Genomic DNA, 15,759 nt, shown 5'->3' on the forward strand with positions numbered 1-15,759 from the left:
ATACTAAAGGACTTTCATTGTTTCATACTAAAACCTATACATAACCATATCGCATCCCCGCTTAAAAAGTAACATAACTCAAAAAACATGATTTTTGAGATTATAGCATATTTTAAATAAATATCATATCATTATTGTGTAAAAACGTCATAAGTCTATTATTATTTTTCACCGATAGATGGCACACGTCACTTTTGGTATAACATTATTTTACATTATGTTGTCCTTTTTTAAATGACTTTACTAAAAAAATTTTCCAGTTGTGTCACTTTTTAAGCGTGGCTGCGATATATTAAAAAAATAACTATACTAAAAAAATGTATTACAAATTACAATAAAAATTGCACACGTCTGTTTTTATTAGCTAATTAAAATTAATAATCAAATTCTTCTTAAAATCAAATCAAATGTATTCTGAACTAAAAATTAAGGATCATTAATATACTAATATCATAAAAACAATATAAGATGTTATTATTATTATGATAATTTTGCTATTTTTTCAAAGGGATTATTACTGGCTTGTGTCAAACATTAACTTTTATTTTTATACTTCTAAAATGAATACACCTATGTAGAGCGACATAATTTTAAATGTATTAGCAAAATTATCCTTAAAATCAAATCAATTTTATTCTGAACAAGAAGCACACAAATCTCCTGTTTCGAAACAATTGTTGGATACTAACCATAGCATAAAACCATTTACAAATTTAAATAGTTTTAAAGAACTTAATATTTGAGAAGCAATAGTAACTTTCTGTTATAATATTTTCTTAAAAAACGGTTTTGTTTAATTTTACTCAAGATACCTTATTATACTACACTTTGGTTTTTTTTAATTAAATATTAAGTTTAGCTCTTTAGCCTGTTAATTTACTTTTTAAAATATAATACAAATACGCGGAATAAATAAAAAGTATGTTTAATAAAAAATAATGTGAACTACCAAGTTGCTAATTTTAAAAACTATTGTATATTGTTCTACATTTTAATAATATAAAACAATCGTTTTAATTAACCTTGGGGTTTCCTACTAGCGATATACAATGTGTTCTTGGAAATTTCCTTTTCCTCCAAACGAGTGAATAGTGATCTTAAATTATCTTGTGATTTGCTCATTAGTACCACATCATCTGCATATGCTAAAATTGCTATAGTCGATTCTTGTAACATAACACCTTCATGTGGTTGAATATACATTTCTTTTACTACTTTCTCTAAAATTAAGTTAAATAGAATCGGTGATATTGAGTCTCCCTGTCTTAACCCAGATTTTATTAGTATTGGCTCTGTTTCTGCACTTGCTACCTTAATTTTTACGAATGTTTCTGTGATGCTTATCCCAATAAGTCTTATTAATTTTTGTGGTAACTTAAATTCTTTCAGGCAATTAATTAGGCTTGCTCTATGTACGCTATCGTATGCATTTTTGTAGTCGAAAAAAAGAACATGTATCTCTTTATCTGATCTACTGTCGACCTTCCTGGTCTGAATCCTCCCTGATAGTCACCTATAGTTTCTTCTGCTTTACTCTTTAACCTTGATAGTATGCAGTTCGAAAAGACTTTGTATGTTACATTTAGGAGAGCTATTCCCTTATAATTATTGCAGTCCTGTTTATTCCCTTTCTTGTGAATTGGACATAGCACTGCTGTCTTCTATTCTGTTGGTAATTCCTCATTTGACCATATTCGGCAGATCAGTTTCTACACTCTAAATGAGACTTCTTCTCCTCCTTTTTTAAGTGCTCTGCTTGGATCTCATCCTCCCCTGGTGACTTGTGATTCTCCAAATTGTTTATTTGACTTTTTACCTCATCTAGCGTGGGTTCTGTGCAATCTATAATATCCCTATTGGCTAGATCAAATAATAAAGGTTTACTTCTGGTTCTTCACAATTCAACAGTTCTCTGAAGTAGTTACCCCACTTTTTTTGCTAGCTCGTCGTGTCTTAGGAACCTTTCTTTCTTTTTGTACTTTCCTCTTAAAATATTTACCCGACTGTACATGTCCCTGGTCCTATGTGTTCTGTAATCTTGTTCCGCGCTGTTCATTATATTCTGTATGTATTTCATTTTTTCGCATCTTATTATATTGCTTGCTTCCCTCTGTCGAGTTCTAAAGCTTGTAAACAAGTTTTCCTTGCTTGTATCATTTAACCATTGTTGCCTTGCAAGGTTTCTTCTATGTACTGCTGCCTCACAGATCTCATTGAACCATGGCTTAGATTTCAGTTTTTTATTCCCTAGGGTCCTTGTTGCCACGTTATTTACCGTCTCCTTTATTTGTTCCCATTCTCTATCCACTGCATCGTTGGATAACCTCTGTTTATTTTGCAACTCGTTCTTAATATTGTCTTCAAAAACTTTGCTTATGACCGGGTCCTCTAGTTTATTTATATCATATCGCCCTGTCTTTCTTTTGTCAATTTTAAATAATCTCTTGAGTTTCACTTTTATCCATATACCAAGTAATAGGTGGTCGGAGCCTATATCCGCACCACGTAGGGTTCTTATATTTACTATGCTATTTTTAAACCTATTTGAGACTAACACATGGTCAATTTTATTTCTGTGTCTTCCGTTCGGAAAGATCCACGTGTACTTATGTATATCTTTTCTCGGAAACATGGTACTTTTTATTACTAGCACTTTTCCTACCGCGAAGTCAATTAATTTTGTTCCATTATCATTAGTAATTGCGTATAAGCTCTGGGATCCAATATAATTCCTGTATTCTGCTTCTTGACCTAATTTTGCATTTAAATCTCCCAGCACTATTCTTAAACTTCCCTCTGATGAATCATATACATTGGCTAGTGTGGCATAAAAATATTCTTTCTCCTCCTCCTCCTTCTCTTCAGTGGGTGCATGTACATTAATTAATACAATATCGGCATTCTCTGTTTTAGAGTTAATGTTGAAAGTCTTGGGTTAATATCTTTGAAGTCTTTTACTGCACGGATAATTGACTCATGTACAGCATAGCCCGTTCCTAAACTGTGGCCACGCTCACAGTTACCATTTAATATGGTTGTTTGTGATATCTTAGTTGTCATGACACCTTCCCATCCCACCTCTTGCGAGGCCACACACTTCATTCTATATTTCTCCACTTCCCTTACTAATTCCAAAGCCGCACCAGGTTTGTACATGGTCCTTACGTTCCATGTACCACAAAGCAAGTCCAAATTCCGGTTTCCAGTTCTTTTTCCCTTATCTCTATCCCGAGGCTTGGTGTGTGAATCCTGAACATATGATTTTTTTACAAGGCAGGGTTGTTAGCCCTGCGCTTAACCCCCAATCTGGAGGACCAGGCTACCCCAACCAATGAAGGTCAGAGTAGAGCTATTGCAATGTACTCTAAGTACATTGAGCGATGGGAGCGCTACTTTCCCTACGCCTCAGCTCAGGGCCCCGGTTTCGCTAAACCCGTAACACTAAGTGTTCCCCTGAGGGGAAAAACCAATACCATCTATTTATATTATAGTTTAATTGGATAATAAATGTAGCTAAATCTAAAAATAACTGTTTGCTAAGTATTTTATTTTCATTAATATTTAAATATATATTAGACACATTATTATGAATCCTATTATTTTAATAGTTTTCAATCAAGTAATTATTGACGATACAAGTGTAATAAATAAATAGGAATCACGATAATAGTGTGTATAACAGATATTTATATTTATATTTAGTATTAAATAGATAATTATGGTTATTATTAAATATCGACAAGCAAAGAAATTTGAATAATTATTTTCTTTTCTTTGGTGTTATCTGTTGTGATTACATGTTTCCTATCGTCGTTTCATTTTCTACTTTCTTGGTCACCAGGGTTGCGGCTACATAAAACCGTTTGTTTTATTAAAACAAATTTTATAAGTATATCATTTTTTGTAAATCATCGTACGTAGGTTTTTTTTTCTGAAAAAATTGAATTAATTTCTTGAATTACCTATTTTCGAAAAAAATTTAACATACGCAGGTAAATTTGTTATAATTCAAAATGAATATGTAATTGCGAAACATTTTAGTAATACTATGAGATGCAATTATTTTTTACAAGCCCTCGAGAAAATATTTGAATTTTTAGTAATATTACCTTCAAACATTTTAATAACCAAATAATAATTATTATTTGTTTAAATTTATAACATGTTAATCAATTAATATAAAGCATATAAAGACTTTTGTCTCTTTCGTTTGAGTTCCTTTTGTGCAAGAGCTCAGTATTGCTCGAAGAAAGTAGATATTAATTAGTTAAGATTCGACTAGAAATTCACATACTATTTTATAAACCTAACCTAACCAATAGCTTCTCAAACCGTAACTTTCTAATATATTGGCTTCTGATATAGATTTTATTTTGTACAAAAATTTCAGTAAATCATTCTAGATAAATATATAGTTTTCAATATCCTTAATTTCGAGTTAAGTTCTTGGTTCTAATTGAACTTAACATCCTTCAACCATCTTTAAACGAAACTCTGAGATCCTTCGACGTAAGGTATCTTTACTTTTTAATTCCCAAAAATATATTTGAAAACATTGTTAAAACTTGCCTATTACCGCTATGGAATATAAATATATTGCTTACTACTTATAATGGTTATAAGTTTGTCCCGTATTTCTTTAGGTGATATGTGAGGTTGGAAAATGCACGCAGATAAAAATACTACTACACTCCACTTCCCTTCCCATTCTAATTTTTAAGCTCTTATAACTTCAAAAATAGTTATCCGAAACTGGTTATCGACCAGTCGAAATTTGTAATACATTATTCTCTATTTAAAAAGGTAATAAAATATGTACGTTACCATCTCAGATACAAAATTTGCTATCAAAAAATTTAAGTTGGGAGGGATGTCAAAACAAAAAAAAAATTAAAAATTGAGATCACATTGTATAAAAACAAAATGAAAAAATTAATTTAATTATTAATTAAACCCAGTGGGATACTAGCTGGTTCATGATAATGTTTGATAAGTAGTTTCTGTCAATTACAAACAATTGCTTATTGTCATATTGTCGGGAATCGGTGATTTATTAATCACCCATGCTAACCGAAACCCATAATAACCGAATCAAGCAATGTTCATGCGCGTCACAGCATGCATTTAGAACTACGCTCCCTAAAACTGCAATCATTTTGAGAAATTTGCAATTTTCAGATTTTTTCCTTTAGTTATACTATTAGTTACACTATAAGACCTACCTTTGTGCCAAACGTTACGTGTCTGCCTACACAGAAAGTGTTTTATAATTTTGATGATGAGTGAGGAGTCAGTCAGTAACAAAAATAAAAACTTTAAAATTGTTCCTCTTTGACAAGGCTTAATATTCAGGCTCAAATTTTTACAATATCTTAAGCTACTCAAACTCTTAAACTACTCTATGTTTCACATTTCAAAAGCTCATCTTAAGAGAAACCAGATTTAAGCGGGTTAAAAAAACTGGGTAATTGGTTCGTGTAAAGATACACTGGCATTGCTGGAACTTAGGCTGACGCACTGCCAGGCGATCAGACAGTAGTAAACAAGTGTAGTTGCCTTAGCGAGCTCTGCGTTGGCCGAATGAACTCACCTAAAATACAAACTCTTTAACACATTTTTTTTGGTCATTAAAATTATAGTTTTTTTTTTAAACAAATGACTACCAACTCAGTCTTTTTAGAATTAGCTTGTCAATTAACTAAAAAAGTATAATAGAAAAATGTAAACATTCCCTACTGGGAAATTTTCAATAACACGCTGATTTCTAACGTTAATTAAAAAAACAGTTTCAAGTTTTTTTTGGTATAACAAATGTAGCTTAATTAAAAAAATATTAGTGTTATGCTCGCTTGGTTCTAAGTCGATAAAGAATAAGGGTAGTGCCGCAGTGGTAATTTAGTTCGACCCTATAGTACATTTACTACTTGTAGAGCGTTGAAACCAAGAAATGATAACTCTTGTTTTATATCGTCAATCGGAGTGGTATGATGTAGGTCTCGAAAAACCACTGTAAACGGTTTGTCTTGTTGCATTTGGAAAGTATGAAAATCAACATTTTCTTTTATAAATACACTCACAATTTTACGGTAGTCGTCTGATAAGTTGGTTTGTAGTTTAAGCCTTTAATAATGCTTTTACAACTAAACTCCTTCGAAACGACTGTCTTTTGAACAGCTCCGCAAAAGCCTTAATCTTTAAATATGATTTATGAATATTGGTGGGGGGGGTTGGTTTTTTTGGATCTAGTGAATCACTAGTTTGTTCGATTTCCATGTTAATATTATTATCAATACTTGTGTTGATTAAGTTGTCGGAGGTTATTTGTTGTGTTCATTTGTTTTACTTGCAGAGGACCGCTGGCCGACGTATTTTTTTTTCCATTGTTATTTGAAATGTTTGTTGACCAGTCGGTAAAAGAAATAATGAATGTAAATTTTATGTAAAAATTAAGATTACAATCAATGATAAAAAAAACAACTGACATAAAATATACACTAAATTAAATTTAAGGAAAAATGTATAAAAGGAACCAGAGTATCAGAATAGTACTATTTGTGTTTTAAACATACATCAGTGAATCCATAATATCATCATAAATTACACACTGTATAGCTATATAAGTTCATCAGCAACCAAAATTATGAACTTTCCATTTCAACAGGTAAGTTTCACTACCAAAATTAAAAACATTTTATTGATTTTGTACTTTATGTAGTTATTCTTTACAAGACACTTAAGTTGGCATTAAATATCTTCTGTTAAAACCATTTTTTTTTTAAAGAGTTTCATTGCCTCAAATATTATATTTTTTATATTATTCTAGGATTAAAGTTTAAACTTAAGACGTATAGAAAGATTATTATTACCTTAAGCAATACTCAACGAAACGTCAAATTTTTAAAATTATAGCAATCATTTCACGCCTTAGGTCACTTTCTTAAATACACAATGTTAAAATATATATTTTTGGTATTATATTTAAATTTTATTGTGCCAATAAACATTGTAAGTTAGTTCAAAATGTTAGACAAAGGACAATTTTTGAGACACTATAAGTTTTTTTGACTTTTAGATGTTAGGTGTTATTTTATAACGCTTAACTCTTAAATCTTACCAGTAGTTTTAACTTATTGTAACTTTTTAAATTTAAACCGGAACCTCTATATTTTTTGGGATATTATTTAAGTAAATAATATTTTAAACCCAAAAATGTTAAACGACTTTTTAATAACATACTGTTCAAAAGTTTTTGTTAGTGCTCTATACAGAAGCATTTTTAGGAATATTCAAATCAGATAATAACTATAATCAGATAATCAGATTATAATTTAAAATGTAATATGTTTTGAAAACATGTACTATTTTGTGATTTTTAAAATAAGAATTCAAATGGAATACTAACTTTAATTTAGTGTACAAACACACAATAGCAAATATAAAAGAATGACATAAAAAATTAATCACAATTGTGTATGTTTAGCTGAATATTATTAAACTATATTTTTTAGTACAAAAATATACCTTTTAAAATGTAATCAGTTGATAAAATAGTTTATCACATATGCACACTATTGTTTAATAGTAATAATATTTTGTAACAGGTAACCCTGAATCAGCAAGCTCGACCGTATCAAATTATATTTATAGCTATAAATGCTAAGTGTCTGTCTAGGCGAAGAAAGTCTTATTACCTTTAATCATTTCTACCGTCTTCTTCTTTACTGCAATGTATTAAAATAGTTAATATTTATAATATATTTAAATTGATTGGAGCCATAAAAAAAATTTTAAGTTAAAAAATTCCAATTCATACTTCGCTTAATTTACAGATATATTCTGTGAGCTATTTTTAATACATTTTACATAATATATACAAACTAAAGTAAAACGCAACGAAACTCGGTAAATGTCGAAAAGTCGGTGATCTGTAGATATGAATCGCTGGTCAACCAGACTATCACAAAACATTTGATTGTGTTTGGTTACCTGTACTCACCTATCGGACAATGCGATCATAAATAAGTATTTTATTGGCTCCCGGTCTTCGGAAACCAAAGAAATGTAATAATATTTAAGAGAAAATTTAATATCTTTACAAAGTCATAGCTAACGACTCGATGGATAAAAATAAAAAATTCAAACGATAACATAATTTAAACATTTTTGCCCACAAATTTATGGAATTATAAACATATGTTGCCATTTGAAAACGTGAACTAAACCCTTTTTATCGTATAAAGGATGGAGATAAACATTTTCAAAGTATTGAAAAACATAGTAAAACGTTTATCAAAAAGTATAGGAAAAAAATAGTTTTCAAAATATTCATATTTCCGAGAAAATGATGTCTTACGTTAGTTGGATGACCCGGTACAAATGATATCGATATGTAAGTTTATTAAGATATTATAAGGAACCAATTTATGAGAAATTTAATATTTGTGTTTCAAACAGTGAAACAATAATACCATTATATGAATAATACATTTGGCTAATTTTATTACTCTCTTTGTATTCTAAAATAATGCTTATCTTTCGAAAATCCGAAAAGTCATAAAAGTTGTTGTTTGAAAACAGTAGTATAATTAAGAATGTTTCAAAGTCGTTATGTGCAATAAATCATACAAAAACGTGGGAAAAAAAAACAATTTTTTACAGGCAATAATTAAATATGGAAATATGATTGAAGCGTAATTTAATAAGGTACGCTAATTTAAATTCAAATAAAAACATATAAAAGGAACCAAAATGTCAGGAATTTACTATTTGGGTTTTAAACTTCCACCAGTGAAATCAAAATATCATCACAGAGTACATAGTATTATTTTACTGTATTATATTGTCGGCTTCCAAAAACATGATGCTTTTATTTCAACAAGTAAGTTTCACTATCAATTTAATGTTTGAGTGCTTTAAGTAGTTAACCTTTATTGGAAACTAATTTTAGCGTTAAATAAAATCTGTTCAATTAAAAACCTTAATTTTTTTACAGTTACGTGGTTTATTGCCACACATAGTATATCATCAATAGTATTTTAGTATTAAAGTTTAAACTTAAGATGGGTAGAAAGATGGAGTAAAGTATTATAACTATCTGTACCTAACCTGTAAGCAATACTCGAAGAAACTCCACCTCTCGAAATTTCTAAAATAAAATAACTTAAAAAACAATTATTTAAAGCTGGTGGTCGACCATTACAGAAGTTTAATTTAAAAAACCAATACCTTCTCACTTTGCATCGAAGCTAAAGTGTATATATAAGGAACCTAGTTATGAGAAATTTACTATTTGTGTTTCAAACTAATAACAGTGAAACGATAATATCATTAAAAAGTACATAATGCTATTTTACTTTATACCTATATAATTTATAATGAAATTTTAAAATGAAATAACTTAAAAAATGATTATTTAAAGCTGTTTGGCGAACAAGCAAAGATTTTAGTAAATTTGTTTTCTTATAATAAGTTAATTACATATTATATAAAAAGTATTCGTTAACTCTTGAATTTTAAAAGTTGATTGTGCAGTGGAAAATATTAATGAAACTTGAGTGAGGTATTGTGTTTACATTACTAAAATGTAATAATGTAAAACAATGTAAACTATAGTTTACACAAAATAAAGAAATACAAAATTATCATTAAATTTAGATAATTTATATGCCTTTTCTAAATGAATCGCTCTGTACAACTACATGGAGCAATGAAATATATTAAAAGAGAACTACAGAATATTCAAATATTTATTATTTATAATCTATTTTTAATTAATTCGAGCCTAAAACATTGTGAGTTAAATGTTTAAAGTTCTGCCTTTTGCTTATTTTTCAGATATATTATATGAGTTATTTTCGCTCCATTCTACTGACACTTGTGTTAATTATAACGATAGTAATTTTTCAAAGGATAAAAAAACAATACTCTTTAGCTGCTCAAATACCTGGTCCAAATGGTAATTTTATTGTTGGAAGTCCAACGATTGTAACTCAAGGAGCAGAAAAGCTATTAGAGAATATAAAACTACTATGTCCAAAGTAAGTAATCGTGATTAAATATGCATAATTTATGTTTTGTGGCCTAGTTATCGAACAAATGTTTGAAGTTAATATAGTACAACCTAAGATGGTAAGATATATTATGCAAGAAGTAAATACTCATATTTTACATGCATATATTCATTGTATATTTTGTTCTGTGGGCATATCATTCTTAAATGGTCTGTTAAGTAATAACATATATTCCTCTTATCTCCTTTTATGTTTTAAGGTTCCTCGACGATCTTCTCGGTTTTCTGCTCCTTTTTTTGGTCCCCATTCCACCACCATACTATTTTTAAACCATAAATTGTAACTTGTAAAATATGTTTATTCTTATTTGTAATTATTTGTTTAATTGTGTATTATATTTTTCTGCAATCAAGGGCAATATAATAGTTTTGTAAATTGACCTTAATATGTTTTAGGTACGATTATTCAATATTTAAAATTTGGTTTTTTCACAAGCTGATTGTTTGGGTATCCAATCCCGGAGATATAGAAGAAGTTATGAACAGTCCTAATTGTTTTAAAAAAACAATTTTTCACTCTACAATACAAGACACATTTTCAGTAGAGGGACTAGTCTTAACAAACAATACACAAAACTATAAAAAAAACAGGTACAATGTAATTGTATATTCGTACACGTTTTAATGATTATAATTGTAATTAATATGTAATATTTAGGTCAGAGGCATAAGCATATATTTTGTATGTGGTTGCAATATATATAAACGGCACTTCGGTTATATGGCTAATACTTATACTTCTTCTTCCTCTGGCATGTCTACTCTCTAAGAGTTGTTGCTGCCATTACTACACTTAGCCACCTATCTCTATCTTATACTGCCTCTCTCCAATTCTCAACTCCAAGAATTTTTAGATTTTCTTCCATCACGTCAATCCATCTTTTCCTAGGTCTTCCTCTAGGTGTTTTCCCTTGTGGTTTCCATTCCAATACTCCTCTAACTGTTTCGTCCTCTCCTCTTCTCATTATATGGCCTAACCATTGTATCCATTGGCCCTTAATAAAGCTTGTTACTGTTGCTAGTTCTAGCATATCGTACAACCCTTAGTTATGACTCCTCCGCAAGTTCCCCGTGGTTTCATCGATGATAGGCTCCCATATTTTTCTCCATACTCTATTCTCGAAAGTCCTCAGATTTTATAACAGCCACGTACAGTCTTACTTTTGTTTTCCTAGAAATCATTTTGGATGTTAAGAATTTTGTCAGTGCGTAGAAGGCTTTTTGGGCTTTATTTATCCGAATACTTATTTCCTTTGCCCAGTAATTCTCTGTGCTTAACGTTGCTCCCAATTATTTAAAATCGCTAACCTTTTCATAGATTAAGTGCTCCATCTCATTGGGTCCCTCCCCACTCTCAATGAGTTCCATTATGTTTGTTTTCTCATTATTTAGTTCAAGACCTATCTTCTTCGCTGCTTCTTCTAACACTCTGGCCGCGTTAGCTGTGTCTGCAAGCGAATCACCTATTATGTCTAAATCGTCAGCGAACCGAGGAGCCGTATCTTATTCTGACCAATTAATAAACCACCTTCATTGTCCTGTAGTATCCTTACTACTTTCTCTAGGGCAAGATTGAAAAGTACTGGGGACAGAGCGTCCCCCTGCTTCAGCTCGGTTTCCACTGAAAATACTTATACTTACATTATTTAATTTAATAATATTTATAGAAAAACATAGCTTATATAATAAGGTTTAGATAGAATAGAAAAAAGGTATAAACATGAACATTTTAGAATAATGTATTCCAATTTAAAAGAAAGAGATACATATTGAAATAGTTTATAGCCGAGCATTAATAAAATATGTTTTTTCAGGAAAATAGTATCCGAATGGCTAAAGTATACAAATTTAAAATCATTAACACCCGTTTTCTACGAGGAATCCAAACTTCTAGATCGCATACTTGCTAAAAGACGCGAAAGTAAATCATTCGAATGTGATATAAGCCGAGCTTTCGAACTAGCGTCGATGGACACAATTGGAAGAACTGCTATGGGAGAAAAATTTAATTCACAACAAACAGAAAATCATGTATTTCTAAACAACTATGAGCATCTATTAGAAGTGAATATTTTGAGTAAAATATTTGACATATTTGTCGCCCAGCTTACTGTTTCTAATTGTTCGATTTCAGATGTTTGCATACAAATTTGAGCGTCCGTGGTTTTTCATTTCGAGATTATTTTCACTATCATCGAAAAAAGAGCAACAACGAAACAGTCAACATTCAATACACAAATTTGTAGACGATTTAATCCAGAACAAACAAGTCGAACTCAATGAAATTGATAAAACTACAATTACCGGCAGCGGTGACGCAGATTTTAGCTGTTATCAAAAACCTAAAACGCTAATTGAAATTTTATTAGCAAACCATCATCGGATGTCAAGTAAAGAAATACGGGACGAATTAATGACCATTATGATTGGTAAGTAAAACATAATATTAAGTCGGCTTAAACATTGATGTGGTTTAGTTTCGATGTTGCTTTACATTTATTTTTAATTTACCGTTTGTATCTGAAACCAAGATGTTTCTTAAATAACAGTGATTTTTTTTATAGATGAGTCAACACATTATAATATATTGTACCCAAAAATAATTTTTTATGTTAAAATATTTCCCATTGGAAACTGTGAAATCTTACCGAAAAATCACCCACTTTTCAATTTAAATTTTGGGCAAGCTATATTTGAAAAAAAAGTTCAATTCTAGCCTTTCAAATTTAAATAAGTTTTTAATTTGACACAAAAATTCGGGTAAACATTCGAAAACAAAAAAAAAATTAACGAACTTCTCAAACAGAACGTGTGGAAACTTCTTTTTTTTTTGTAAAATATATCAGTTAAAGAATTATAGTCACTTTCTCTTTATCGGACCAATATTAACTTTTAGGGGTAGTTTTAGGAACAGTAGTCCAAACCAATAATAAGAAAACGTTTCATATTAACATTGCTACTTAGTAAAAATGGTTTGCTAAAAATGTATGTAACATAACCCTTTAATTTTCAACACAAAAAATACCCTTTAAAATTAAGACACCGAAAAAATGTAATTAGCAATCATAAAATATAGGTTTTCTTATACTGAAAGAAACATGAAAACTGACTGTCCAAAAAGAATAAGTTAATATCTGACGATATTTACTATTTTTTTTTTTAACCATTTATTTGTATTTAAATGTTGTTTTATTGTGTTAATAGTAACTTTAATGTAATATATATGTATTATAGCCGGACACGACCTGACAGCACTAACAAACACATTAGTCATATTCATACTGGCTCATCACGAAGACGTGCAAAACAAAGTAAACAACGATTGCAAAAAAATGTATTTGAAATAATTTAACCTACTTAAACATATTTTTTTTCTTCTTATAACTAGGTGTTTAATGAAATAAATTCGATATTTTCGTCTGGCGATTCTAACCGACCACCTACGTACGAGGATATACAAAAAATGGACTACTTAGAACGCGTGATCAAAGAGACCATGCGGCTTTATCCTTCTGCGCCCATTGTGGCCAGAACAGTAGAAAACGGAATGACCATTGGAAAATATCAAATCCCAGCAGGTAAAGTGTCAAACTGCAATGCTCAACGGGGTACTCGATTAATAGTTACATGAATTTTTTTTTTTCGGGTTATAGACACAATTATTGCCATTCCTATTCAATGTTTGCATTTAAATGCCAAATACTATAAGGATCCGGAACAATTTAATCCTGACAACTTCTTGCCCGAGGTGTGTCGCAGTCGTCATCCTTTTGCGTACATTCCCTTTAGCGGTGGCTCGAGGAACTGTGTTGGAATGAAATACGCAATGCTTCAAATGAAAATCACTGTATCTACTCTTGTGAGGTCCTATCGTTTTTCACCGTCGGCAAAATGCCCTACGCAGAAGGATCTTAAACTTTCGTGTAACATAATATTTAAGTTTGCCGATGGATGTCACGTTAAAATTGAATCACGAACGTTATGTGTAATTTAAAACGTTCAGAACCGTTTTAATTTAAAGGTACAGTTCACTGAAAATTAGTCTACCGTTCGCAAACCAAATTTAAATACATTTTTTTTTTCCAGTTATTAACAAAACACAATACACAGAGAGTGTTATTATAATAGAGATTTGTTTCTCTGTGTATTGTCGTGAGTTAACATTATTGTACATAGGGGTGAGTAGTTAGAGCGGTGTATTTTATAATGGTTCAATGTGTTGTCAAAATCATTATTGTTTATAATTATTCGGAATGGATATTTACTAAAATTAACACAATCAAGTTTGTTATGGGCTGGTTTCGGGGTACTAACAATCAATGGCTATATGTACAGTAATTACGGTTGTATTTGTTAAAATTATCGTATACGGTATACTCTTTCATGTTACATTATAATGGTTGTCTGTCAATAAATATGTTGAAAATTATTAACTCACTTAATTTACTGCAATACTAGACTGTTTCAAAAACCAATTTCGAATAATTATATTTATAGTCATTAACGTATTGCAATACAAGTATGTTTTATCTTTTTCGTTAATAACTGATGAGATAAAAATAATCTTTAACGTGCTCACTACAACATTAAAAGTAGTCGGCTTACCTAAGATGGTTACTAGTTCAATTTTAGTCGAATATTGTCATTTCTTTGCCGCTTAATAAATAGCGCTTTCCTTTCCTCTTAATATAAAAAAAAAGCATTGTAAACAAAAATTAAATATGGTATACTTTATTCTGGGGTTTTTGTTTACTTTGATTAGTCAATTAACAACCTGTAAAGCATAACATAAAAATGAAAATAAAACATTACTCCTTGTGTAAAACAAGTCAATATCTGAAAAGAGATCCATTGATTAATCTTTACTGTTTTCTTCAGGTTTACGATCAAGTTTATCAATAGACATTGGAGTTGTTTACCGATGCAGTTATATTTTGCGTTTGTAAGACTTTAATGTTTTTATGAGTTTTTAGTGATTTAGTCAAGTTTTTCCAAGTTTTTTTTTTTACTACTTCTGGTCCAACAAATTAAGCAGTTCACCCCTTCTCCTTGAGAATTGATAATAAACGTCTATTAAAAAAAGTTTATTAAAAGCCAATATACCAGTAAGATCTTTTTGGTGTTTTAAAATGCCTTAATTGTGTTCACTAAACATTTAGTTGGCAAACTAGTCATTTAGTTATTCCAATATTGGTGTGTTATAGTAATATGTGGTGTGTTCATATTATATATTACTGTATTTGCTTTTATGTAAATCTTTATTTGTTATCGTTATGACAAGTAAGAACGACAAAACTTCTAGCTAGCTTCGATGCGATACCTGAGAATAGGTATTGTATTTACAATGATATTTTTTTTTATTATTTTTGTGTCTGTACCACGATATATTTTACAACTCTTAAGATCAGAAATCGCACCTGAAATTTATTGGACTAAAAATTTTGAAAATTTCATCTCTTCCCCTTCAAAATCGGTGACCTCTCTATCCCCACCACTATGCTCCGACCCCACTGTACTAGCTTTTTCTTTTTTTTTTTAATTTCAATTCAGAATGAAAATAACTTTTCGTTCGCTGGACGAATAATTTTAAATAACTTTGCGGTAATATTGTCTGTTTTTCTACTGGTCAATCCGGCCAAACTGTAGTACAGCAATTTAGGAGTTGACTCCGAGTAAATAATTAAAACCAA

At 30.2% G+C, this 15,759-nt stretch overlaps 1 protein-coding gene, 1 long non-coding RNA gene and 1 pseudogene across 2 annotated transcripts; 2 read left to right on the plus strand and 1 right to left on the minus strand.

Moving 5' to 3' along the window:
- Window positions 1–1,017: 1,017 nt before the first annotated feature.
- LOC126841640 (craniofacial development protein 2-like) lies at window positions 1,018–3,156 on the minus strand (annotated as a pseudogene).
- A 7,423-nt stretch (window positions 3,157–10,579) lies between these two features.
- LOC126841653 (uncharacterized) lies at window positions 10,580–12,301 on the plus strand. Its single transcript, XR_007686216.1, has 3 exons — window positions 10,580–10,660; window positions 11,884–12,133; window positions 12,204–12,301. It is a non-coding gene; the product is annotated as an uncharacterized LOC126841653 (long non-coding RNA).
- Window positions 12,302–12,491: 190 nt separating this feature from the next.
- Window positions 12,492–14,063, plus strand: LOC126841641 (cytochrome P450 4g15-like). The gene is made up of 4 exons (XM_050578221.1): window positions 12,492–12,498; window positions 13,304–13,380; window positions 13,458–13,647; window positions 13,723–14,063. Exons 1-4 carry the CDS (start codon window positions 12,492–12,494, stop codon window positions 14,061–14,063), a joined length of 615 nt encoding a protein of 204 aa, XP_050434178.1.
- Window positions 14,064–15,759: the final 1,696 nt, after the last annotated feature.

Source organism: Adelges cooleyi, unplaced genomic scaffold, assembly GCF_023614345.1.
Source record: "Adelges cooleyi isolate 19-005CV unplaced genomic scaffold, UGA_ACOO_1.1 ACOO_flye_CR_arks_rails_tigmint_CR_PRNA_40, whole genome shotgun sequence".
NCBI classification, from domain to species: domain Eukaryota; kingdom Metazoa; phylum Arthropoda; class Insecta; order Hemiptera; family Adelgidae; genus Adelges; species Adelges cooleyi.